The 26,770-nt window shown below is 50.2% G+C and overlaps 2 protein-coding genes across 14 annotated transcripts in view; both read right to left on the bottom strand.

The window, feature by feature from the left end:
- Positions 1–3,283, bottom strand: part of MAPRE1 (microtubule associated protein RP/EB family member 1) — a 44,428-nt gene extending 41,145 nt beyond the window's left edge. The window contains exon 1 of the mRNA XM_079944000.1: positions 3,265–3,283. The gene's annotated coding sequence lies outside the window, so the exon portion shown is untranslated. The remainder of the gene's footprint in view (positions 1–3,264) is intronic.
- DNMT3B (DNA methyltransferase 3 beta) lies at positions 15–23,828 on the bottom strand (the record flags this gene model as incomplete). Of its 13 annotated transcripts, none has more annotated exons than XM_079943990.1 (22): positions 15–1,043; positions 2,405–2,523; positions 3,265–3,334; positions 5,880–5,965; positions 6,801–6,949; positions 7,270–7,360; positions 7,690–7,835; positions 8,757–8,841; positions 9,382–9,565; positions 9,928–10,040; positions 10,343–10,422; positions 11,617–11,661; positions 11,797–11,922; positions 13,799–13,943; positions 14,843–14,950; positions 17,234–17,392; positions 18,747–18,956; positions 19,604–19,729; positions 20,865–20,972; positions 22,461–22,522; positions 23,451–23,613; positions 23,799–23,828. In XM_079943990.1, the coding sequence occupies 22 exons, from the start codon at positions 23,826–23,828 to the stop codon at positions 902–904; spliced, it is 2,547 nt and encodes an 848-aa protein (XP_079800116.1). In that variant the 3' UTR covers positions 15–901. The 13 variants fall into 13 exon arrangements, with proteins under 13 accessions (XP_079800116.1, XP_079800111.1, XP_079800119.1 ...); XM_079943985.1 differs by lacking the exon at positions 23,799–23,828 and adding an exon at positions 13,034–13,093 and having other exon boundaries at positions 23,451–23,640; XM_079943993.1 differs by lacking the exons at positions 19,604–19,729; positions 23,799–23,828 and adding an exon at positions 13,034–13,093 and having other exon boundaries at positions 23,451–23,640.
- Between the last annotated feature and the right edge of the window lie 2,942 nt (positions 23,829–26,770).

Consider the following 26,770-nt stretch of genomic DNA (forward strand, 5'->3'; position numbering starts at 1 on the left):
CTTCTAATCTGGGGACCTGTGCCTGCGTAGTAGTCTGGAGGGTGGGGGGACGGGTGGGGGGCGTCTTACCTAAGCCTTCTCCTTCTCCCCCCTCACACGGGGAAGGGGGGAAGACAGTGAGAAGCCATACCTGTCTACACAATACATGGCAGCTTATAACCCAGCCCACCCCTTCCTGAGCTTCCAGAGCGTTGTATTGCAGTCACTGGGAGGGATTTAGCTAAGGGTAGCCCTGCCCTTGGGTTTATGGGGAAAAAAAATAGCCCTGAAAGTGATGATGATGTCATCCCGGCTGAAATCACCATCCTTGTGGAAAATACTCTAAATGGGCCCCGGATCCCAGCCCTTTATACTGAGGCCAGGGGAACGTGCCGGGGAAAATTCAAGACAGACATGGACATCATGTCCTCTTCTGCTAGCCCTAGAAGAAACCATCCTAGGCCCTTAAAAGGTCCCTTAGCTACATGTCTACTGCCACACACTCCTGGAAACAAGGAGCTGCAGACATTTAAAAAATTAAAGTCTTGCAGTAACTGTCTTGGGTGATTTTTCAGCATTAACCTGAGTATCGGAGAGCTGTCGGCACTGTGGTTTTGGTATCTTAGCCATCGTTTCTCTGAGCGGTAAGCCCAGGAGGGAAAAAAAAGCCATCTTACTACCTATTTCAAGTTTTAAAATTTTAGAAGACAAAATGAGCACCGTGTCTGGCCGCTCCGAGCGGCCAGGTCTGAATTGTGCACAAGGAGATGGCACCTCGGGGTCCCCCTGCCAGGAGGGGACAAGGCAGCTCTGCTCCCGACGAGGTACTCGGCCCGACCCCACACAGCTGAGCTGGGAAGGGCAGAGCCTGGATGCACCTCCTGGGTCGTGGCTCTGCCCACACGCCCTGGTGCCTGGGGTACTATTCACAGGCAAAGTAGTCCTTCAAGGGGGCGAAGAGGTGTCGGATGACAGGTACACTCCAGGACCTCCCGAGCAGCTTCTGGCGGGCAACACGGCCCATGTTGGACACATCTGTGTAGTGTACGGGAAAGCCGAAGATCCTGGGGGTGGGGAGGGGGGCACCACAGTGAAAACACAGGGAGTCAGATGTGCCCCCTCCAGCGTGCTTAACGCCTCTGGGAGATCCTCGCCTCGGCAGCCAACGTGGCGCTGCTCTTCCTGCCCTTTGACCCGTCCCTTCCACCAGGCCCACCAGGCCTTCACATGAGCCCTCTCTTGAGCCCCAGAGGTCAGGCCCACCAGTTCTTCAGCACAAATGACTGTCATGAGGGCATGGTCCCTCTCTGAGGGCACCTGTCTTGTGCACGCCCCTACACTGACTGGCACGATGCTCCTGGCACATAGATGGTGCTCAGTGGACCTTTCTCAAATGAATGAATGCCAAGATGGCCAGCCAGCCAGCAGCCAGAAACAGACCTCTTTTCAAACCACACAAGGACAGAAGTTAGGCAAATTGCCTTAGTAAGGAATAAGGACACTCACATCATGGACCTGTTTCCAATCATCAGATGCTCAGATAATTTACTGTGAGTAAACTGAGGCATCCTGCACTTTGTTTCCTTCTTCAAAGCAAACTGCTGGATCAAGGGCCAAGCTGGACTTAACGGTAGATGGCAACCCAATATACCAACAGCCTCCTGCATGGAACTCTACCACAGGCCTGGGAAGAGGCTACAGATACACGGGACCTCATTCTTTCCCAGGTTTCCAATCTAATACCACAAATTAAACCAAGAAATAAATCCAGTTGTAGAACTAACATATCTGGAATGTAAATATTCTTATCAAATAACCACAAAACACAGCCAAAAATGTAAAGAGGAATACTCGTAGCCCTTACTGCATTCTAATCACAATAACAAAATAAAACAAAAGGAGTGAGAGAAAAAAAATTAAATACAGAACAGGAGAAATGAAATCTCAGAGCTGGTTCCCTGAATCAAAATAGACACACTACCAACTTAGTCAAATAAATGGATAAGGGAGAAGACAGACTGTGGCTAAGGAGGAATCAGCTTAGAACAAGCGACTTGGCAGGAGGAATCCTGAGAAAGAGCAACGGCATGTCGGCGGGGTGTCCTGTAGCTGGAGCCTCATGCATCCTAGTGTCCCAGCATGGTGGGGCGGGCAAATGCCAGGGCAACACAGCCAACATAGACAGATGTGCCGTCTCACGACCTCATGTTCTGGATTCCTCACCACCACAACCCTTTTGCCATTTCTGCTAGGAAATAAGCACTAACTGAAAAGGTTACTCCCAGCCCTGCTAACATAGAAGGTCACTGAGACCATGTGGAATTAAGGCAAGCACTTGCCCATTCGCACTGCTGGCCTTAACCATGTTTTCTTCCCCTTTCTCTCTATCTGCTTGATTCCCCTTTGCACGTACAGCCTTGCTCACCTTTCTAGCTCAGTGCACCACAAAACATCTTCTTTGCCATTCATGACAACAGGGAAAAGTTGGTTTTTCCCCTGTCTGATCGAGTTCGACTTGGTGGTTATTGTCTGTACTTTCTTTAACTGGAGAACAAAACGACATCATGGAGTGAGCACAGAATGAAGGGTTCTGGGTCAAGGCTCAGAAGCAGGTAAGGGAAGGAGGAGGGAGGGTGGGTGGCAGAGAGAGAGTGTCAGGGCCGGGCTCTGAGAGGGAATGAGAAAAGGAAAGTTGGAAGGACAAGAACACTCTGTGCTTCCCACAAACACCAAGAAGTTAATGAACAGGAGGGACCAGCCTCAGAGAGAACAAGAGATAAACAACAAATGACCACAAATGAGATCACATGGGGGCCAAGAAAACAGAGTTATTGATCAAGCAAGATTAAGCAAAATTAAAAGTCCACCCAGACTGTAGAGGATAGTCAACCAGGGTTTGAATGAATGGAGCTTAGCTTAATGGAAACATTGAAAAGTAAGTTTATGGAGATCTTAATAGAATTATCCATGACTTAACCATAGATTTTTTTTTTTTTTTCCTGCAAAAGTGTACTCATTTCTCACTGGGAGGATGAGCTGAGTCTCTGCGGAGTGTGCCTTCACAATCGGAAAGTCTACTTGCCTTTTCTCATAGTGATTTGTTTATCAAGAACCTCTCCTACGCTGTACTTGAAGACAGGATAGAACAATTATGTGGGGAAAGAAGCCCAGCACCAGGGAGTCACGTGGGGGGAGGGGCAGGAACAAATTGGACACCAAGGTCAAGTCCCGATTAGAGATCACCAAGTGCATTTCCCAGTGGGCCAGGCACAGAGCACATCTTACCTTTGCTGTCCTATTGAACTCCAGGCAGTCCTGCAGCTCGAGTTTATCATTCTTTGATGCTATCACAGGCCTGAGAACATCCAAAACCCATTACTTCCTACCCCCTGGAAAGGGGCCTTGGCTAGGTGCCTCCCAAGGTGGGAGTGAGAGCCCAAGCTGCAAAATGTGCTCTGGCAGTGAACTTTGCTACAAATACATGATAAAAATGGCCCTGGCATGAGCACGAGCCTGTGTGCTGAGCCAGGGACAGACTAGCCCCTTGATGGCGGCCGGGGGGCGGGGAGCCCAATGTCCAGGAGTGAATGCTCCTCCTTCCCAAATGTTAACAGTAGTCAAAGCTCCTTCACTGAGGGGAGCAGGATGGGGAAGCACATTGTTGGAGGAGGCAGGAGATGCCTCAGTCTCAGCCCCACGGCTCACTGGCTGAGTGAATGACCTTGAACAAGTTCTGCCACCTCTCTGGGCCTCAGGAGCTTGGATTAGGTCTTTGTGGGTCTCCTCACTCCAACTAGCACATCAAACCCATGATTGCTTGCTTATTGCTGGAGTGCAGCCTCAGGAGGCTTTAATAATGGGTCCAAGTGAAGACAAAAGGTGGTTCACAAAAGGACTACAATTAATTCCCCCTTGTAACTGTCACCACTGAAACCTGCAAAAGCAGAGAGAGGAAAACAGATGCTTGAGAAGGAGAATGGATAGAACTTCAGAAAATGAAGTGGTTAAGCAGGTCCAGACCAGAAAACCAGCAAAAGGTCTGAATGCACAGAGTTGATGAACGCCACAGCATCCCTGTGTGAGGAACTCCAGGGCCAAAAAGAAATCAGACGTAAGATTGGATATGGTGCCCGCAAGAGGGGCCATCGAACACAGAATAATGCCTCGCTGACCTCACCCTCTCTCCATTCCCAACTCTTCCATGGACCCAGGGGAGCTAAGGGCTCACAGCCCTGCTCTACCTTCTGTTGATTCTAGGACTGAAATCTTAACAACCAAGATGTTTGGTCTAAAGGCTGGATTTGGGTCTGTGACCCGGGGTTGACGCTGGCCGAGTCATGGATCCTGCACAGCCCACCTGTAGCAGTTCACTTCTCATCCCAGCTCAGATAGTGCTCAGCAAATCCCATTATCTAGAATCTGATCCCTCCCTGTAATCCCACAGGACACCCTCCTGGAGCCACTGCTCTCATTGTGTTCAGTGCATGTGGATGGTACCTCTTGAGCACAACACAGTAATCAAAGTCAGAGCCCTCCTCCTCTGAACAACACCTCAGCTGCCTCCCCACTTCTGCATTCACCACGTGATAGTCTAGTCTTCCACCAGAAACCCTGAGAACCAGAGACACAACTCATCTCATCCGCTTAAAATCTCACGTGCACTCCTGGGTCAAAGTAAATATGTGTTGCCATGACTACAAGCCTCACATAATTTGGCCCATACTTCGGAGTTCTCAGCCCTCCTCTCACACCCACTCCACACCCACTCCCCACCCCTGGAACACCGTTCTCCAAGCTGCTCTGCGAATGCCCGTCACTGGCCTCCCTGATCCTCTCCCTTCTGCTCTCAACTGCATGTCTCCACTCCATCACTTTGGGTCCTGCTCGATGAGAAGCCTCCCCATCAACTCTTCCAGTGCCCCCTCCAATCCTGACCCTGAAATCATTTGTCTTCTCTACGCCTCCCTCACTGGCTCTGTGAGAGCCAAGACTGACATCTAGTCACCACGGAACTGGCAGCAGGGACAGAAGTGTCTGGCAGGGTGACAGCTCAGGAACGGAGTGAATAAGCGGAGTTCATTCCACACATGAACATTGCACCATCTGATGGGCTGATAATGAAAATATAAGACACCCAACAGAAATCCCAAGCTATTCCAGTACCTTCTGACCTCTGTCCACACTTTGCTAAATGTCTGAAAGTTATGTTTCCAACACTCCCTTTTAAAGAAGAATTTTTTTGAAGCTAACTCATTTGCAAGTTATATTACCATCACATTTGGTATCTTAATTAGAAGGTTGGCCTCCGTGAAGCCACATAAAGGAGACAGTTAACCCACAGCCAAGCCACTTGCCTTGTGGCTCTCAGCATGAAAGGACTAATGAAAAGTTGGGGAAAGATCTCAGTCAAGAAAATCCAAGGGAGACAGGCTTTGGGCTACCAATTGTTATCTCAGCTCTGCCACCTGATTGGTCACCACAGGCCTGGTCCAGGGATCACTTCCTCTCAGGGGCGGGGAGATTAAGTTCATTTCCCAATGGACCGTAACTGGGAGGAGAGGTGGGGTGTAGAAACGTCAGCATCCCTTGCTGGGAAGAAGCTGCTCCAACACATGGCACTTTTAAGCACCAGGTCCCTAGGCAGAGCAGAAATAAACGTACTGAGGAATCCTGACCTGAGATTCTCAGGTACACTTGGTGTACAGCCTAACAGCCTTCAACCATAACCCTATGGTTGAAGGGGTTGGTCTGAAGCAGAGGGTGAGGCCTTTTCTCAGCAGAGCCAGCTCTTTCTACAAGGTTCCAATGTGTCTCTCTCATAAGAGTCGATGGTTAATGGCTCATACCGTTAGTTATATTTAACTTGGCTGTTACCTGCCCCACTCGGAGCCCCTTGTTACCTGTTCATCCCGGGCAGGTTGCCCCAGAAGTATCGGGCTCTGTGAGCAGCAGACACTTTGATGGCATCAATCATCACTGGATTACACTGCAGGGAGAGAGAAGGGCAGCTGCTGGGAGCCCATGGCAGAATGCAGGCGGCAGACAGGTGACATGGCAGTCCCCTGGCTGTGGAGGAGGCATGGTTCCTGTCAGGCAAGGGACAGACCAATTCCCCTCAAGAATCTGACTGAAGGACATAGCTAGTGCCCCCAAATTAATGGTGGGGAAAGAGACCAGATCAGACCGGCAGGTTATAGGAGAAAGTATCCACTGGGGCACGCCATGTTATTACAGAGTGTACTGTGTACAGTGGTGAAAGCAACTCAAAACTGAAATCCAGCAGGTTGAGGTCCTTGTTATGGAAGTGCAGTGTCGGCAAAAGCTGACTTCTGCCACTGATTGGTCAGGTTCACAGGGCATGAGGGAACTGACCAGCCAGTTCTATAACCTCACTAGCAGAACTTTAGCTCTAACGTTGGGGGGAAATAAGTATGTACATAAAGTATTTACCACAATGCTTGATGCATATTAAACGGTAAATAATTAACTTGCCCATGGTCCCTAATGCAGAGTTTCTGGGAACAAGGGTGAGAAGAAAAAAAAAAAACTCTCTAGAGTAAAAAATCTCCTTCATGATGCCTCCAAAAGTAGGTGATGGTTTCATCATCTGACTTCAGTGGGTTTGGGGTGAGGTGAGAGATCAAATGTTTTCCAAGTACCAAAGAGAACCAACCGACTCCATTCCATTACTCAGACCTAGCCATGCCCTCCATGGGGAACCCGGAAATCATTCCCAACACTGGAAATACCCTACACCCCCATTGCCAGCAGGGCCTTCATGCTCATGTTATCTTGACAATCAAGACCCCGGGTCCCCTCACCTCCAGGAACCGAGAGATGTCCCGCTTGTCGCCAACCTTCATGGCCACCACATTCTCAAACATCCAGAAGAAAGGCCGGTCTTCACCCTCCTTGGGGCGTGTGTAATTCAGCAGGTGGTAGAACTCAAAGAAGAGCCGGCCTGTGCCCTCTGAGCCCACAAAAGAAAACGGCAGAGCCAGGTTCAAACCATTCAGCTCACCCCTCCATACTGAGGCCAATGGGTTCCCGATGACTAGCTAAGGCTGATGCCTTACTGTCCCTTCTCCCTGCCACCCTCTGCAATGACAGGCATCAGCACTGCGGTACTCATTTGTATCTCTGGGGACTGGGGAGTCACTATGAGGCATGAACAGAGACAACAGGTAAGTTTGGCCAGAAGCTAACAGCTCCTTCTCAGCCCACTCCTCCTGGACCAGCACTCAGGGAACACAGGGTCTCTTGGGACCGCGGGAAAGAAGGGATGCTCACCATACAGGCCTTTCCTGGCAGGGTTCACATTTGAGAGATCATTGCATGGGCTTCCACCAATCACCAAGTCAAAGGGGCCCCATTCTTCAATCTGCAAGAGAAAAACAGTCCGGGATAGGGGTGAGGATGGAGAGATGAACAGCCTGGGTTCCAGGTAACCAGCTAGAAGAAAACCCACTTCTAGGTCTTGCTTGGTGATTTCAGTCTCCCAACTCTACTTTTGACCCAAGAAAACCAAATGCTCAGGATACGCTAAGATCTAAATCATTCTGAATGATTTCCAAGTTGCGGGTCTAACAGTGCAGCTTGATGGAACCAAACCTTCTCTTCTGCCACAACCCCGGGCATGGAGAAGGTGGCAACGTGGCTGTGAGGACGTGGGGGACTCAGGGAGTGGAGGAAGAGGGGGGCTGCCCTCACATTTTTCTTTGTGATATTCCTGACGTCGTTCACATATTTGATATTGCCCTCATGCTTAACAGTTCCAACGGCGATGGACTCTTCACATACTTCGGAGGCGACATATTTCTCCACTTTGATGCCCAATTCTTTGAGGACCAAGTACCCTGTTTGGGGGGGGGGTCGAGGGGGAGAGAAAAGACATCAGGGTTGTCCAGCCGAGGGTCCCTCCTTTCAGTGACTCTAGGCCATCTCCAGAACTCAGACCAGACACAGCAAGGCCATGGCAGTCCTCAAGTGGACCCCTGCAGATGGCAGGGTCTAACCCTACGTAACTGCACACTGGGCCCCCCAGGCCCTCTGTGGAGTTTCAGGAAGAAAATATGTATATATAACTGGTATAGCCTACTGGCAGCATTTATTAAAACTGACAGGCACATAGCCAAGGCCCCCCATCTACCACCCCAGCAGAGTCAGATACGTGAATGGGTATCTTCTCCAAAACCATGCTGAGAAAAAAAAAGCTTTAAAAGCTGTCAGTGTTTCAGGCGGGCGGACACTGGTGAACAAATAGAAGTACAAGTGATGCTAAGTACAGAGCAACTCATTCTCACTGCTTCCTGCTCTAGGAAAAGGGAAATGTTCCTGACAATGCATCACAGGGCAGTTCTGACAATGAAATGAGTTAAATCAGGCAAAGTGTCCCGGGGCAAACATGCATGTTGGCTATGGTTATTCTATACACGGGAAACCTAGAGGAAACGGGAGGGTACGAGGTTAGAGATGTTAGGAGAAGAGTTGCCCAATTAATAATCCCCAATATATCTATGCTTATGGAACGGAAAATAATTTTCCAAAATTCCTGTACATAAGAAAAAATAAAATGCAGAGGCTAAAATATCCATGCCCTTAAAAAGGACCAAAAGCGAACCAGGTGGGCGAAATGGTGGAGAGGTTTGAGGAGAGAAACAAGGAGCCAGTGGATTTCTCAGAACAGGTGACCAACAGGTACTTCCCAGGGGTCTTTCTTGACACTGAGAATGGACACCTGGATCAGGTGAGCATCCCCAGGTGAACTCCTAACTCACCTGTCGCAATTCCGTCAAACAGGGACAAGACTCGAATGGGTCGCCTTCGGTTTGCGGGAATCGCAGGGTATAACTTTGGGGCTTCCTGCCAGGTTAAATAAAGAGGTCATGGAGGTCAAGGTGTGGGTATGGGGAGGGGGACTCAAGCTCTGGGAGGAGGAAGGGCTGGCCTTCCTCTGAGGGACACAAGCCCTGAGCTCTGCCCTTTCTTCGCTGGGATGCCCTGGGGAGCTTTGGCACAGATGACCCTTCTACCCTTAGACACGGAACAGATGAGGCTCTGACACGGGTGCAAAGTCACCCACAAAAAGACACATGCTCCTCCATGAACTTGCAGCCCAGGAAAAGCCATATATGCCCACTAAGACTTGGGAGTAGGTCACAGGCTTCCCTCCCCTCTGCAGTTCCACTGAGACTAAGGTTGGTTCAGTTCCATTCCTATTTCTTCAGCAGGCCCTTGAAAAAGCGAAGCCAAGAAGGAGGGGAGGGAAGAACACTGGAGCTGCCTGGGAAGCGCACACGGGACAATTAGCCGGGGCTCCAGTCTGAGGCTCTCAGACGCTCCTCTGTACAGCGGAGCTTTGTTTCTGTGAACTCCACGGACTGGGGCGGGTGCCAGGCTTACGTAGTCGAGCCCCGGGTCACTGGTGAAGAAGGCCTGCAGGCGCACACTCCAGTCCTTGCGGCGCCGCAGGATGCCATGGCAGCGCTGGGGCAGGCACATGTAGCAGCTCCAGGGCTCCTGCAGCTTGGCGTCCGCTGCCGTGCCCGGGCCCACCAGCACCTCCAGGCACTCCACGCAGAAGCACCTATGCCGGGTAGCGGGGAGGAGGGGTGCCCGTCATCAGGCGGCTCTCCTGCGAACCCCACCCTCCCCACGGAGCTGGCGTGTGCTGGCTGAAACCCTCTCGGGCCCCCAGTTGCCCTTCGCCATGGGCGGGAAGGCCCTGTGTGTGAGGAACAGCAACCTCTCCCTGGAAACCTGGGCACCCTCAGTCCACAGGCAGCTCTGGGGATCCTTCTCTAGCCCGCTCCCTGCCTTTCTGAAACCCATCCCTACATCTCAGTTCTACTTCAGGGACATAGAGACTTCAAGGACAGGCCCCCACAGATATAATACTGACTCCGGGCCCCGTCCCCAGGTCAGCGAGGCTCCAGTCCCCGTGCTCACCGGCAGCAGCTCGTGTTGCTGCAAAGGAGCAGCTCGCGGCCCTCACAGCACACGGTGCAGTAGGACTGGTAGCCGTCGTCGTCGTACATGTAGAACAGCTCAAGGAACCGGTCCTGGCAGCCAGAGAGAAATGCCTGTGAAATCGGAGACCAGGGACCTCCAGGCCCCGCTCGCTTGCTCACTGGCGGAGGCCCTAGAACGCAGCCACAGAACAGGTCATGGGCGGCCTGGTGCTCTTTACAGGGACAGCTGGCTGGGGTCTGCGGGGCACCGCCCCTCGGAGTGAAGGGTGGGGCGGTCGGCCCCACTAGAGCCTTCCCGACCGCCTACACGCAGGTGCTTCATCCTAGGGAAGTGCAGGGGAGTTGAGAAGAAGGGAAGGGGCAGGAAAGTCCAGGGTGGGGATTGGTCTTACCCGGCATGTCTGGCAGAGTCCACCCTCAAAGAGAGGGTGGAAGGACACGGGGTTTTTCCTACCACAGGACAAACAGCTATCTGTAAGAAAGACAGGGATGCAGCTTGTGGCGATGACAGCCCCAAGATCAGCTGCTGAAGCCTTGTGTCTCTTTGTTCTCATTGACTCCACGTTAGGAATATGCCAGAGATTCTCCACCATTTGCTCCTTTGACTGTGCTTCAAAGTTGCCATCTCCGTTCCACAGATGGAGAGGCTAAATCGACAGCCCCAAGCAGAAGGTCCCACAAGACGGGCAAAGGTCTGACCCAGAAGTGGGGGGGCAGGGTGGTGTCCACAGAACAGAACAAGGAGCAGCTGTGCCGGCAGAGGAACCAAGCTTGGAGGGTCTGGTATGAAAAATCTTTAAAGACTCTTTACAGACTGGGACTTTTGGAGAATTTGTGGTGATGCCAGTTTGCCTGTTGTCTCATCATGATAGGACTTGCCCGTGACCAATCCTACACAGAGCCATGGCTGGAATTTCAGAGCCCGGGTCCTTTTACTATAGGCTATCCTGTCCCTTCACATCAGCAGGTCTTACTGATCTACATCCCTGACCAGGTGGACCGGGCCTGCAAAATAAATACCAAGCACCCCCTGCCAGGAAGCAGACAGATGAAGGAGTCTTGGGGGATAGGAGGATCATGGGTCCAGGTTCCCAGAATCAAAAGGGCCTGCTCCAATCGGGGCTCCCTGGGTCAACAGCTCTGTTGTTTTCCTACCCAGCACTGACTAACCACTTACTATTTGTTGACTAAAGGACATCGGGCTGAGGAAGCAATAGACAGCTGTCCTCACACATTCCGAGTTCCATTAGATGAGTACTGGGCAGTTTCGATCCCAGCGGAATTCCCAGCCAGGGCAAAGAACCAGAGTTGGCTGGAGAGTGACAGTGGTGAAGCGTGCCTGCCTTTCACCCCAAAGCCAGTTGCAGTGCTTGTTCAGGGGGCTCACGAGGCCATAGATCATGGTTTCAGGTTTGGGGCTCTCCCGGCCCAAGCATCCTCATTTCCATTCTGTCCCCAGGCACACTTCCTGCTCACTGATCTTAGGAATCAGCCTCAGTGAAAATCAGGCAACTCATTCTAAGTAGCATCTGAGTAAGATGTCCACGCCTCGACCTGAGGTCAACGCAGAGTTGGGGGTGGACCTCCGCCGGGCAGACCAGCAGGCCTGGAGCACAGGCTGGGAGCACTACCCAGGCAGGGAAGCCAACCAGGGATAGGGCCTTACCTTCGAGATTGCTCTTGTTGTTGGAAACATCTGAAGCCATTTGCTCTGTTTAGAAAAAAGAAGGGGTGAGATGAGGTCGGGGAGCCTCTTACTGATCATCTACGCCCTTGCGGGGTGGTCACTACCTGCCCACTCCACTTGAGGATGGACCGCCCCCCAGCCTCCTTGCCCCACAATCACCTCGACTCTGGTCCTCCTCTCCTCGGTCTTTGCCATTGTTATAACAATTTGTTTTGAGGCGCTTGGCTGGGGGGCAGTAGTCAGAAGTGGCGGAGTCGTCAGCTGTGCGTCTTCGTGTCTTGTTCTCTGTGAAAGGTGGGGAGAAGGCAGCCATGGCTGGGTGGGAGGAGGGTGCTGGGAGGACAGGACCCTAGTTGCTATGCCTGGGTGCCGGCTGCATCCGGCCATGACATGAGTCTACCCTGGGTGTCTCAGGCCCCTCTATGGAAAATTTGCATGAGGATGTAATTTAAAACTCCTCACGTAGCTAACCCACGTACAGGGTCTTCAACAGCTGTAGTTGCAAAATACATGCTCTAGACCCAGCACAAAGACAATTAGACACAGCTCAGTCTATAGATGAAACCCTGACACTGTCTATGATCCCCAATGAGCTGATAGCCACATGTAGCTACTGAGAACTGGCAACGTCACTTGTATGACTGAGGAACTGCATTCTACATTTAACTTCTATGTGAATTTAAAAACTGCAATTGATCCAATTAACTAATTCATTTGGAACAAGTTGGACATTTGTGAAAATAGACATCAAGTATTTCTAATGAGAATTTAGAATCCAAATTGAGATGTTCTAAGACACATCAAAAATGAGATATTGAAAATAGGGTTAAAAGGTCATGTAAAATATCTTAATTTTTTTTATACTGACTGTTGGAAATGCTACAATGTTGGAAATAGATTAAGTGTATGATGAATATTAATTTTACTCTTTTTTTAAGCTTCTTAATGTGGCTACTAGAAAACATTTAATTATATTAGGTGGCTACTGTTTATATGTCTATAAATTCCATTGTATTTTTATTCAACCTGTACAGTATAATCCATAAGGGACATGGTTAAGTTTGACTCTGACCCTAGGAGAGAAAATTACACAGCCGTTAAAAATCATAAGGACCCTTTAGTGAGAAAATGACATTTGACAGTGCTTACACGATAAATAGAGAAATAAAGGGAAAGCAGGAATCCAACCAGTGTACAGAAAGAGCTGGAAGGACGTGCACACCCAAAACTATGGCCCTAAAGGGCAGCTGTGAAGGTTGGAGTGAAGGGGCAGGGGTAAGAGCTCAGGTTGACTTTTAACAGATTTGATTCTTTTCCAGTGACCACTGTGTATGCAAAGAAATTGAAAGGAAGTGCAGAGAAAAGAGTGCATAGTCAAAAGATGGGGAGGGAATACCGTGTTTCTTTGCTTCTAAGTTCCTACTGCCTGCACGACGAACCTTCGACTTATTAACCACTTTTGGCGGGGAGGGACAAAACAAAACAGAAAACACTGCGTTAAATATAAGGATTGTAGGACAAATCCTGGATTTCTGGAGAGTGACAACAAGAAACCACAGATCCCTAATAATGGGGGAAATTCAATACTGGTCAACGTTGAGGATAGACGATGCCCGTTTCTGAATGGAGGTGACTTATAGATTTTGGGTGTTTGTAGGGTTTTTTTAAAAACACATTCCAAGTTTTCTCCAATATGCAGAGCTTAATTATTTTTTCCTTTTAAAAAAGATGCTAGTGAAGATTCCATCTTGACTCTGTTTACTCAAGCTTTAAGAACAGACTCAGGGAGGTGCAAGGGGGAAGGGATATGGGGATATACGTATACATTATAGCTGATTCACTTTGTTATACAGCAGAAACTAACACAACATTGTAAAGCAATTATACTCCAATAAAGATGTAAAACAATTAAAAAGTAAATAAAAAACAAAGAACAGATTCAATCCCGGTTATGTGTACTTGACCTTTTGGCAGGAAAGTGTCCAGTGAAACTAGAAAAGGCTAGGCTGTTGGAAAAAACTCACTAAACTAAGGAGCCAGCCAGGGCCGACCGGCTGCTGTAAAGCCGGGGTGGGATGGGAGGCAGCAGGGGGTGACTGCATCTCCCCAGGGTGCTCCCACCAGCAGAAGTAGGGATGCTGCCACAGGGAGCCATTCCCACCTGGTTGCCTGTTGTTGGGTTTGAGGCCCTCGACCCCGGTGGGTTTAAAGCCCCCGTGGGCCCACTCCAACATGGGCTTCAGCTGATCCTCCAGCGAGTCTCCAGGGCTGCTGGGGAAGGTTTTGCCAGCCCGCATCCTGGCTTTCTGCCGAGACAGAGAGAGAATCTGATGAACAGGAGGGGCGGGTGCTTGCCTGGCCCCACCCAGGGATGCCCCTTGCTGGGGCCTGCATTCCCCTTTACACTGGGCCCTTTCATAGCCAGACAGCTGTCCTGAGCTGTGGTATGTGACAGCGAGGAACGCCCTGTGCAGGGACAGGCCATGGGGGGAGCGTTAAGTCTCCCCACACAGGCACCAAATATGATCTCTTCCCTGTAGGGAACTGGAGTGGTCAGCTCTCTCTCGAGGGTAGAGGGTCAGAATTAGCTGCGTCACTTTTAGCTATAGGAGAAGCATCAGCCAGCACTGTCTCATGGCCTCTGAGAAAGCTCCAGGTTTCTTGTTTAATTTCCCTAATGAAGGTGCGGAGGTGTTAAGTCCTATTTCAGAAGCACCAGGACTTACATGTCTAATTAAGCACAGAGCTTATCTCATAAATGCTGGACAGAGGACACTGATCTTTTCAGTTGCAAGTCAAGGTAGAGGAAGGACAGAGCCTGACGGATCCCACGGACAAGGGGAGGAAGCAGCTGACCCGCAGCAGCTGCCCATTCTTGGCCTTGAACCACAAGCTCTGGAAAAGCTTGCTCACTGGTTCGAACAGCGCCTCCTACTTCCCAGGGCTCCTCCTTCCTCATTCAGTGGGCAATTCAGACGGAGACCAGCGGGGAGCTGGGGTAGCACTGGGAAATCATGGGCAGATTCAAATCCCTTCCTTCCCTTCCCAGCACGGCCTGTCAGGCCACTGTCTTTCAACCTCCTTCCTCCCTGCTTGCCCCAGTCCCCTCCAACCCATCCTTGGCCACACTGAGTTGGCTTTCTGTATGTTTCTTGCTTTAACCCCAGTCTTGGGGCCAGGCCCTAGCCACCCACCACCATGTTACCTCCAGAGCGTGGTACATGGCCTTCCTGTAAGAGACCAGCTTATTGAAGGTCGCCAGGTTAAAGTGCTGGCTGAACAACCCCAAGGCCACCAACTTATCTGCTGGTATCTAGAAGAGAAAGCCATCATCAATATTCACCTACAGCCTGTGTCTCGGGTGCCCTGGGTTTCTCATGAGCTTATTCCTGGGGATCAGGTTCACAGATATTTTCAGAGCAAATGACTTTCATGATCCCTGGTGTGACCCCCTTGCAGCTCAGTCTTGAAATTCACCACGGATGCTCCAATTTTAGGGGGTTTGCACATGTTCTTTCCTCCTTCGTGAGCATGACAGATAGCTGTGATTACTATTTACTGTCTACTTACTTTAGCCTTTTATTAATTGAGCTAACGGATGTGTTTAGAGAACAGTGCCTGGCACAGACGACGCTCTTTTTAGTAATCGTGAATTGGTGATACAGGAATTCCACTGGGGCTAAAGATCCATTTTCTACAAGTCTCATCCCCAAGTCCCCAGGCCGTGCGTGAACCACTTGGGTTGCCAGTTATGAGATGAAACTGGGCGTTCAGGTTTCAGAGCTGACAAGACATGTGACATTTCATTCTCCCCAGTGCTGGCACTCATGCTCCCCTCTCAATCTCTAAGCCCAACCACCCATAGGAGTGTTGCCGCTACTGGTGAGAAGGGACTGGGATTCAACACGGTTGTGCATGGAAATGCAGGTGCTACCCCAATGCCAAACTGCTTCAATAGAGCAAGCGGCCCAAGCACCAGGCCCCATATTGCAATCCCATCCCATAATGCTAACGTAACAGCATCTTAAATATTAGCATCAGACGCAGTCTTGCTAAGTCTTGCTAAGCACATTTCATGTCTCAGTGGGCCAAAGCAATTACAAACACTCCATGTTTTTTTTCATTTCATTGCACACAAGTCATAGCCCTGCAATTAGATGCTTCAGGGAGAGCACAGGCCCAGGACATTTGTCCTTCAGCTCCCTCTGCTGGCCAAGGAGGACCTCTGTATGCAGACTCTCCCCATGAGGGATACTCCAGGTCATATTATTCTTGCCCTTTGAGAACTTCAATGTGTTAATGGCAAATGGCCCAATTTATGGGAAAACTAGAATCTCAACTTGAGGCCAAGTCCCACAGATGTACTAGCTGGCCCTTCATTCCCACACCTGCCTCCACCCCAGCCCACTTGTTCTGCTGTTCCTCACCTAACCTCTGGACACATTGAGGGATGCGCTAAAGACAACATCACAGGAAAAGTATTGTTTGCCGCATTCTAATCAAAACCTGGAGGTCTATGAAGGTGTCTTCAAAAAGGTGTAAGAATCAAAATAGCCTGATTCATCCCCAACATAGACTCTCATCAAGAAAGATGAGTATTGGCCTTCCCTGGTGGCGCAGTGGTTGAGAGTCCGCCTGCTGATGCAGGGGACACGGGTTCGTGCCCCGGTCCGGGAGGATCCCACATGCCGCGGAGCGGCTGGGCCCGTGAGCCATGGCCGCTGAGCCTGCGCGTCCGGAGCCTGCGCTCCGCAATGGGAGAGGCCACAGCAGTGAGAGGCCCGTGTACCGCAAAAAACAAAAAAAAGAAAGATGAGTTTTACAACAGGACAACTTTCAAAAATATATGTACATGAAAAGAAGCCAGACACAAAACAGTATATATTATATTATCTACATAAGTTTGTGTATAATCCAAACTAGTCTATAGTGATAGAAATCAGAACAGCGGTCACCTATGGGGATGGTATGTACAGGGGACGTACTGCAGAGGTCGAAATGTTCTATATTTGGGTTGAGATATTGTTTACATACGTGCATACATTTTCGAAAATTCATTGAATCATAGATCATTTAAGATCTATGCACTGCACTGTAAAGCAAATTTTTATCTTAATAAAGTATTTAAAAATATATATATATATATATATATATATACACAAAAGGTGAGCTTTAAATGGCTAATATCAATAATCAAGAAACACTGAAATCACCACTCAAAGAACTTTTCCATAACTCTGCCCCTAGGACTAAATGACTGAGTCAGACACCCCTTCCTGTCTCTTCCAGGCTTCTCCACTGGAATACTTTGAGGGTATCTTCCCAGGTGGCCACTTCTGCCCCTCAGAATTCATACTGGTGACTCTGCCACAGAGAAATGGACCAACAGAGCCCAGGTGGCCATGGATCCAGAGCTCTGGGCCTGTGTGAGCCAATGAGCAAGGGAAGTTTTTGTCCTCCTTTTGGACACACAGAGTCAGAGTCTCATCCATCTGCAGAAAGCAGGCCGTTATCTTAAAAGGCAACTGTAACAGGAAGGGAAGGAAAACACTGTGGGTCTGTAAGCTCATGAAAGCTCACCCTGCCCTGGACTCACCTCGGAGAACTTGCCGTCGCCAAACCACTGAACCCACCGCATGCCAGACATTGCCTGACGCTTGGAGGTGGCCTTCCAGGACACCACCATGGCAGGCCACCAGGAGAAACCCTTGATCTTTCCCCACACGAGATCCCCTATTCCAAACTCTTTCCCATCCTGCAAGAAAAACCACATGAAGGAATCGCAATGAAGACAGACCAGTTGGGCCAAGGAAAAACCCTGCCTGTCCCACTGACCCCAACGGCAACTGCCTCGGAGTCTAACACAGGGCTTCCTGCAAGTGCAGGCAGAGTTCCTCAGGAAATTCCCTACCTCCAACACTTCCTGGTTGAAAATTCAGTGAGAATGGCTTGAAAATAAGGGGCAGAGCGTGGGCAGGCTTGCTTGTTTGACAGGAACGTGGGGTTTTTTATATTGGATCTATAATATGTAACCTGTAACATGTAACCTAGTATCTGGAAAGATATTAACTGAAAACTCACAGGAAGTAAGAGAGTGAAAAACCTGGATATTCCCACCACAGGCCATCAAATGGGATATTACAAAGCCGTTAAAATGCAAAAAAAAAAAAAAAATTTGGCCGCTTGCACATAAAAACTTGCCATAAAAGGTGAGATGCCCATGGAATCATGCAGGTTATTAAAATGTATCTATAAGATCTACTCTGGGACTTCCCTGGTGGCGCAGTGGTTGGGAGTCTGCCTGCCAATGCAGGGGACACGGGTTGGAGCCCTGGTCCAGGATGATCCCACATGCTGCGGAGCAACTGGGACCATGCGCCACAGCTGCTGAGCCTGCACTCTAGAGCCCGCGAGCCACAACTACTGAACCCATATGTCACAACTACTGACGCCTGCGTGCCTTGAGCCCAAGCTCCGCAACGGGAGGGGCCACAACAGTGAGAAGTCTGTGCACCACAGCAAAGCGTGGCCCCCGCTCGCTGCAACTAGAGAAAGCCCCCATGCATCAGTGAAGACTCAATGCAGCCAAACATAAATTAATTTTTAAAAAAAGATCTACTCTGAAGTCATGTACATGGAAAAAAGGATTTCTACATGATATGTGTACATACATATACACATGCGTATGTAGCAAAGCCTGAGTGAAACCAACAAGCTCAACTGGTTAATTATGAACAACCCTAGATGGATTACACAATACAATGGATTATAGACATGAAAGTGAGGCAACTCCAGTTCCTAATAAGGGAAAGAAGCAGATCAACAATTGTATATGTAAACATGATGAACAGAATTATAAATTATATATACAAGGTATATATATCTAGGTACAAAGATGTCATGTTCAGAAAATCAGTAATCCGATGGTAAACTAATCTGGTGCTTGAGTTATGTCTAGGAGATAAGGATACAGCAAGGACCATGTTGCATATGAAAAATGTACTTGGCGAGCGAATTCAAATATTATGATAAAAGTGACAAGAACCGTAGTAAGTCACCTGTGGGTAAGTGTTCCCTTTTCCCTATATTCAGCCCTTCCCCAGTGGTACCTGATACTCAGTGCTGTCTGCATCTCTGCCCTCTGCGTCCACCTGCGGTGACTCCATGCTCTCCTGCTGGCTGTCCTGGGCCAGGCGGGCATAGGGCGTACTGCTGCTCTGGGGCACCACTTCATCATCTGTGAGGTCAATAGTGAGGTAGGGGCTGGCAGGGGACAGCCATGGCGCACCTGCAGATGATCCTGTCCGCCGTCTCAGGGACTGTGGACAAAAGGACACATGGCTTGGGCCACAGCAGACCAGGTGGGTGACCAGAGACCAGTGGTACCCCCAATGGCTTCCCAAGCAAGCAGAAGTGAAGCAGAGTGAAGATGTAAGTTAATGAAACAGAGACCACCAAGGATGGTTTTCCAGGAACAAGTAAGTGTCCCTTAAGTGGCGAGAGAAAGCAACTTCCTTAAGGACAAGGACAGAATCAAGGACCAAGTCAGGATAACAAGTGATGCTCAGAGAGGGCTCCCTGGTGCCCAGCTTTGCAACAGGAGTCGAGAGTTGCTGTAACCCGTGGGGTTGCCTCAAGAGAGTCACTGAAGATACTAAGGAGACAAGACAGTTCTGGAATCAGTGGTTTGAGCTTTTTCCGAGGAGGAGTAAGAACCCAGTCAACAGGGAATTCTTGCATTCCCACCACGGTTCCATCCAGGGATCGGGCCAGGAGAGAAGTCATCAGGCTTAGGAAGAGCTTACCCAGCACCCGGGAGAGAAAGGAAAGGTAAGACCCTGAAAGGGTGGTAAGTGTGAAGAAAGGAAGCAGGTTATAACAGCGGCCACTTTCCGTGGTGTGGTGAGAGGGGCAGATCTTCCAGTTAGAGACTGGGGGCAGTGGTCTGAGTGTCCGGGGAACCAACCCTGGTAGCTGAGAATTCCACGGGGGACTCCTCCACGTGGTTGCGGCCCTGCCGGCCTCGGGTGGAACGTGGGGAGGGCCTGTGCCTCTCCCGGCTGGAGGTACTGTTGTTATTTCGAGTTCGGACCTGGAAGCAAGAGAGGATAAGCACGAGGCCTTTGGTGAATGGAGGCTGGGGTCTTAGACAGGGGGCCCAGAGGACTGGGCTTGGGAGGCAGCCTCAGGCCAACAGAAGTGAACAAGGTGGTCTAGCAGGAAGGGATTCTGGACTGGTTACTTCCCACCCAGAAACTCCCCAGTCTGTGGGATAAGGGATCAGGGTGGCCGGCAGGGCTGCCTGACCATCTACAGCAGTTCCCACTCTGCCTGGCACAGCTGAAACTGGCACCTGCAAATTGAACTGAAAAATAAAATCCAAGTTTACTCTCAATCAAACACTTTTCTTTTCCAAAAGCATTATTACTATTGTTGCATTCCTCCCAAAGGTACTGGATCATCAAGACGGATGAGAAGCCCTTATGCTTCCTTCTCAAAAATGGCATGAACACGGGTGTTGCAGACCTGTGTTCAAATCCTGCACACAAGAGTTAATGTTTAACCTTGAGTAAACTACCGGCGTCTTCTGTCATCTGTAAAAAAAACGGGATGATACACATCACATGGGTGAGATTATCAACTGCACCTGCCATGGTCACCAAGTGTCAGCCTGCTTTCTAACAGGCTGGGTGACCATGAGCAGTAATTGCCTTCCCATTTCCAGATTTTAAGTCACAGGATCCACCTACAGAAGCGACTCCCAAAGGTAACGGGCAGTTGAATCATCCACCTGCAAACTGTCACCCTTGGGCACTTCTTAGAGTGCTTCCCAAAAAAGTAGAGAACTGCCATGTGAAAACCTTCACAATGATAATTCATTAGCTTCGCTATCATTTTCCAATTTCAAAACATTTGTTCCAAGTTCCCCCAGGCAGGGGCTTCCCTGGTGGTGCAGTGGTTGAGAGTCCGCCTGCCGATGCAGGGGACACGGGTCTGTGCCCCGGTCCGGGAGGATCCCACATGCCGCGGAGCGGCTGGGCCCGTGAGCCATGGCCGCTGAGCCTGCGCGTCCGGAGCCTGTGCTCCGCAACGGGAGAGGCCACCACAGTGAGAGGCCCGCGTACCGCAAAAAACAAAAACAAAGTTCCCCCCGGGAGGCCCTGGACCAGGTTTTTAACGCAGGCTGACGTGTGGCTGAAGTGCCTTGGCTTAGGGCTGGCACTTACAGCTGGGCTTTCTGGCCGAGTCCTGGTTTCACGGAAGAGTTTTGGCATCACTGGAGTGTCGGAGCCGTCTCCATCTTCCCCTTCGCCATCTCCATCACCCGTCAGATCCTTTACAAATGAAACATTATGAATTTTAGGATGTCATATAACCAAAATAGTTTTAAAATGAAGAGCCAATCATATAGAAAACAATCATAATATTGGTCTGAGTGACTTAAAAAGATTTTCAACCTCATTTTGTTCAAAAGATATTTTGCAGTGGCTTACCACATGATCATGAATTTAAGAGAAACCTTGGTGGAATTAGAAAACCAAAGAAATGGTGTCAATGCGAAGTGCATCGTGAAGCCTTCCGTGCCCACACCATGGTTAGACTAGCTCGCTGTGCACAGCAGGGAGACCTAGGGAGACGTAATCTCCACAATTAACAGTGTCTGGGAGAAATCACAGGCTCAAGGAAGATGCTTCTTGCTACAGTGACCAAGAAGAAATGGTGCCAATCCTGTGTCAAGTGCATGTCCCATGCTGCACACCAAACCCAACAAAAACTGAGCATGAGAACCAGAGCAGTGGTGAGTGGCTCGAGGTCTTGCCGGAGTGTTAAGAACTTGACTTTCACTTGCCAACTAAGGCCTCTAGTGAGTCCGTTCCTCTCTTTAAAATTGGTACAATGGTTCTTCCCTTATAAAGGAACAACAGGCTTATAATGAGAATCAAATAATGCACGCTTGCCCAAGGCAGGGCACAGAGGAAGTGCTCAGAGGCTAAAACAGCTGTTCTGAGCCTCTGATCCAGCACTGTCCCTTCCCAGTTCCCCACACAGCTCTCATTCCTCATCATATGGGTGCCCACTTGTTGTCCTCCATGAGGATAAGAGAAGCTGTATGAGGGTAGGTTTTCATTGGTCCACAACTTTTGTCCATGACTTTGTCCCAATGCCTGACACTGGTTCTTTGAAAAAGTAACCGAATGGACAAAACTAATATGATTAATAGGAAAACAGAAGGCGTAAATAATGTCAAGAGTGAAAAAAACATGGAAAAACTATAACTTGGAAAAAACTAATCAAGCAGAAACACTGATATTGCAACAAGTGGTAAAAGATATTTCAGTGATTGTTGCAAATCCACTAAAACAAGCCAGGCAAATTCTTTCCAACGTGAAAAAAAAAAAATCCTTGAGGCCACATGGCCATACAATCTTGCTATCAAACCGGACACAGATATTATTACAAGAAATAAATCATACATTCATTTTACTCATGAATAGATGCTAAAGTACATCCAATTTAAAACATACCATGAGCAAGTTGGTCTCATTCCAGGAATAAAAGGACAGCTTGCTACAGTAGGAATTTATCAATGTAATTGATCATCCAGATTGAGAGAAAAATAATTTCAAAAACTTGGCAAATCACGGCAGCAAATGGCATCCTAAGTGAGGTTGCTGGAAGTCTTCTGTGTGCCTAGCAATGTTCAAATTCCTCACTCAACAAGTATTTACTGGGTACCAATTTAAGTGGGCCTCAGGTATCCTATTTGATGCAAACCAAAGAGAAGTCCCCCGAATCCCAAAAAGCGAGCGTGGAGCGGGTACCTGAGTATAACTTAGCAGGCTGGAGACCTCCCTCTTAGACAGTCGTGAGCTTGAGCGGCGGCCTGTGGAGGAAAGAACCGAAGTCTGTTGAGGAAGGGGCAGCCGCCAGGCTGTCCTGTCTCTTCTCTGGACTGTGGCCTGGGGTCTCCCTAAACCCACTGGCATCTTCAGGGCTTAACTCCTAACCCCTCGGGACCCATAGTCCTCTCAATGTATCAGTAAGGCAACAGGACCCAAGGCCTGCATGAAATATAGAACCCGAAACACTACTGGTGGTACTCCTGACACGTTCCTTCCAGAACTGTGCTGCCCCAGTCAGTGGTCACTAACGCCACTTAAATGAGCATTCCAGTGCCTGCCATCGCAGCCACAGTAAGTGCTCACACGTGGCTCCTGGCTGTTGTAGTGAACAATGCAGAAATAGAACACTTTCACCCTCTGGAAAGTGCTATTGGACAGCACAATTTGAGGAGTTCTCAATAGCAGGATGGGACAATACAGGGGTTTCCGAATCAGCTGGGCCAGAAAATCTCAGTGGGGAGGATCCCAAGGGATCTGATCTGGGAGCAGCATAGGGGAAGGGAGGAGAGGGTGGGATTGGCAGCAAGCCTTAGACGCTCCCTGCCCGAGCGTATTTCTTCCCATAAAAATCACAGGCCCAGCTGCTAGGGGAGAGGGGTGCCCCTGTAAAAGGGCGAAAAACCTCAGTCTGTCTATGCCACAACCACCCCCGTGTCAGGAAAAGAACAAGGGTCATCGCCTTGGGGTCACTTGCTCAGAGTCCCAGCTGAGGTGACTGGAAAATAGGGAGGCCAGGGGCTCTGCCTCCATCCTCTTCCCTTCCCTGGAGCTTCCCCAGAGCCGTGGTATGAGGCTCTTGCCCCACAACCTGCCTTGAGTCTGCTCGGAGGCTCGTGTGCCAGCTGTGGTCCCCAGTGCCTGCCCACCCGTCCTCCCCACAGGCCAGGCCACCTCTTCCACCTCTGCCACCTCTGATGTCCGGGCTGCTGATAGCCTCCAGGATTGGGGGCGAGGGTGCGTCCTTGGAGTCGGAAGACTGGTCACTGCAGCCCCCGTTGGTGAGGATGGAGTCTTCCCTCCTGCTGGCGTCCTCCTCTCCGTTGAGCTGTCTGGTGTCTCCCTTCATTGTTTCCTGCGGGAGGGCCAGAATGAGGAGGGTAGCAGGGAAGCAAGGGCACAAGGGGGCAGCACGCCCCCAAACCTCCCGCCAATGGCTCCAGGTCCTCAGGCCAAGAGAGGCCCCATGACTTGTCCTCAGGGTGATACTCCCGCCCAAGGACCCCGCCCAGGCTGCCCCCCATAGCCTGGCCCCCTCACCAAACTCGGAGGATCGGGACTTGGTTCCATGTGGCCACTCGACCTGAAGGCTCAGAAGCCAGCACCCAGGACAGAGGAGGGGGCTGGGCCGTGGTATGAGGCTCAGGCTGCTCTGTGCAATTAGCCGGCCACTTCAAACAATGCCATCTAGGGCCCGCCTGCCCCGGCCTGCCTGCCGCCAGCCTTGGTCCCCTCTGCCCCTGGCCCTCTCTCCCTGCCCAGCCTCTGCAGGGCCTCAGGAAGCCAGTGCATTATTTTCCCTCCTGACCCCTTTGTTTGCTCTCTCCCTTCCCCTCAATCTCCAGGTCCTCTTCCCACCCGCCCCCTCCTCCCCCACAGAACAGCTTCTCTCCTCTCCATGGCAGCACAAGCCCCGCCCCACCCCAACCTCAGGGGCCCATTGGTCTGCTGGCCTGTCGCTCACTCTCCTCCTCCCTTACCAGCTGGGGCTCAGAGTCCCAAGTTCCCAAGAAGGGAAGGGATGGAGGAGACACAGCAGGAAGGACTGGGGCATTTAACAAGGGGCATGCTCCCCATCTGCTCCAGCCACATCCCACCTCTGGGCCTTTGCCTCCCCACTGCTGCCCACCCTGGTATCCGCAACATCACTAGGCTATTCAGCTAAGACCAGCTTGGGCCAGGTCTTCAGGGATGGGCCAGGTCTTCAGTGATGCGTTGGAGGGCTGTGCGACCTTCGACCTGGCCCACTGCCTGGGACATGTTGGCCTCAAGAACCTGCACCTTGCTCTCATTTATTCCTCCTAATGTGACTGTGGGCCCATTTTATAGAAAAGGAAAACTGACACACAGACCTGATTAGTCTCCAAAGTCAAAAAAATCACAGTAATAGACCTGAAACATTGTTAATCAACTATACTCCAATATAAAATAAAATTTTTTTAAGAAACCACATGTAATCGGAAGGGTGAGGCCCCCAGGCTCCCATTCCTTTGTTTCCCCCAAACAGCTCCAGTATTTGGTGCCACGCTGTCCTGTCCTGGACCCCTGCTTGGGAAAAGTTCCCCCAGCAACCGGCTGCCTATGGGGCCTGATCACTGCCAGCCCCTATTCCCCATCTTGGAGACTCACCACATGGTGCCTGATGACCAAGCTAGCCTCCAGGGTACCTTCCAGAAGTATCGTCTAGGCTGCAAGCTGCAGTGGTGACACTGGCACCATACCCACCAGGGGGCGCTGTGGGGCTCACTGATGTGGCCTGCAGTGTCCCACTGAGGATTTGCGATGTCACGTGGGTTCTCAATTCAGTCCTCTGCACCGGTCCATCCCCCAGGTGTGGTTGTGGGGCAACTAGACCTCTGCTAGTCCCCATATGGACCAAGGACCAGGGAATCACCCCGGAGCTGGTTAGAACTGCAGAATATCACGCACCTACTAAATCATGATCAACATTTTCACAGGATCCCTGGGTGATCAATATGCACGTTAAAGAAACACTGCCTTGGGAATTCCCTGGCAGTCCAGTTGTCAGGACTTAGCGCTTTCACTGCGGGACCCTGGGTTCGATCCCTGGTAGGGGAACTAAGATCCCGCAAGCCACTCGGAGCGGCAAAAAAAAAAAGAAAAGAAAAGAAACACTGCCTGGGTCACAAACGTATACACTGATATAGTTTAACCACGCCATGTGGTCCAGGGTATGTATGCAGGTTCATAGTTCCTGGTGTTTTCTCTCAACACATGTTAAGGACTCTCACCAGCCCCAGGGAAAAGGAGGAGCACCTGACCCAGCTACTTCTAGGCCCCTTTCACTCTCAAGCCCTGACCCGGAAGAACACGTTGTCTGACCTATGGCCAGTTCCTGTGAGTCCAAGTGGCCAGTATCCCAGGAAAACTGCTGGAGTGTGGTTCAAAGTAATGATTAATTTCCAGCGTTTCGCCTCAGGCCAAACCAGTGAACTAAATAACTTGGGTGGCCTGGCAGGGGGTGGGAGGCTGGGCCATGGGGTACAAGATACCAGGAGGGTCCAAGGGGAGCTCTGTAGACGGGGGAGGGGCAGAAAGGGCTTCTAGTGAGGAGCTGGTATCAGGTTAGAGGCTGAAATCAAGGGACAAGACTTCTCTCTCATCTGGGACCCAGGATTCCCTCAGACAGCCCCCAACCGGATCAATGGGAGTCTCCCTCTTAGATAGACCCATTTGGGGCCTGCAGCCTGGAGCTGACAATGATTAACTATGACTAACCACCCTCAGGCTTCCCCAGGGCCTCAGCAGTGCTAACTTGTCCACCAGCCTGCCAAGAGGGATGGACAAGTGAGCAGAGCTCCTTCCCAAAGCCAGATCTCAACATTCAGGAAAAATCCTGCCCCTAGAACCAAACCCATGGGCACTGGAGGAAGACTCAGGAAAGGAAATCAACCTGGGTGGTTGGTGCTACCTGGGTGCCCTGGGGTGAGCTGGGCGTGTAAAATAATTACTTCTAGTGGCATAATTCAATGTGATTTCATTAAAAATTCCTTCCCTGTAGTTTTCATTACCCTGGATTTGCAATGACATTAGCTTCACCACACGCACCAGCGTCCAGAACCGGCATGACTGAAAGATGCCCAGCTCGGTTTCTCTCCCGTCCAGGTTACACACAGGTCAAAGAGATCCAGCTCCAGGCGTGTGCTGCTGCTGGTCCTGGGCCTGGAAGCCCTCCCCATCTCTCCCTATCACATACTCAGATTTCAAAAACCACAGTTAAAAAGCCAGGAAGGGTTCTCTCATAGGTCTCTGCTTCAGAAAGTGATAATCTGGCCTTCTCCATGTAGACATACGAATCCTCTCACCTGATCATTTTTTTCAGCGTTTACTACTATATGCCAGGCACCTTTTTGTGCTTTACCTGTATTAATTCATGCAATCCTTACATGAGGTACATATTATTATCCCTGTATAACAGATGGGCAAACTGAGGTTAGGCAACATAATACATACTTGACCAGTGAGATTTGTTTAAAGGTGCTCAAAGAGTC

This window comes from Stenella coeruleoalba (genome assembly GCF_951394435.1).
Source record: "Stenella coeruleoalba genome assembly, chromosome: 15".
NCBI classification, from domain to species: Eukaryota; Metazoa; Chordata; class Mammalia; order Artiodactyla; family Delphinidae; genus Stenella; species Stenella coeruleoalba.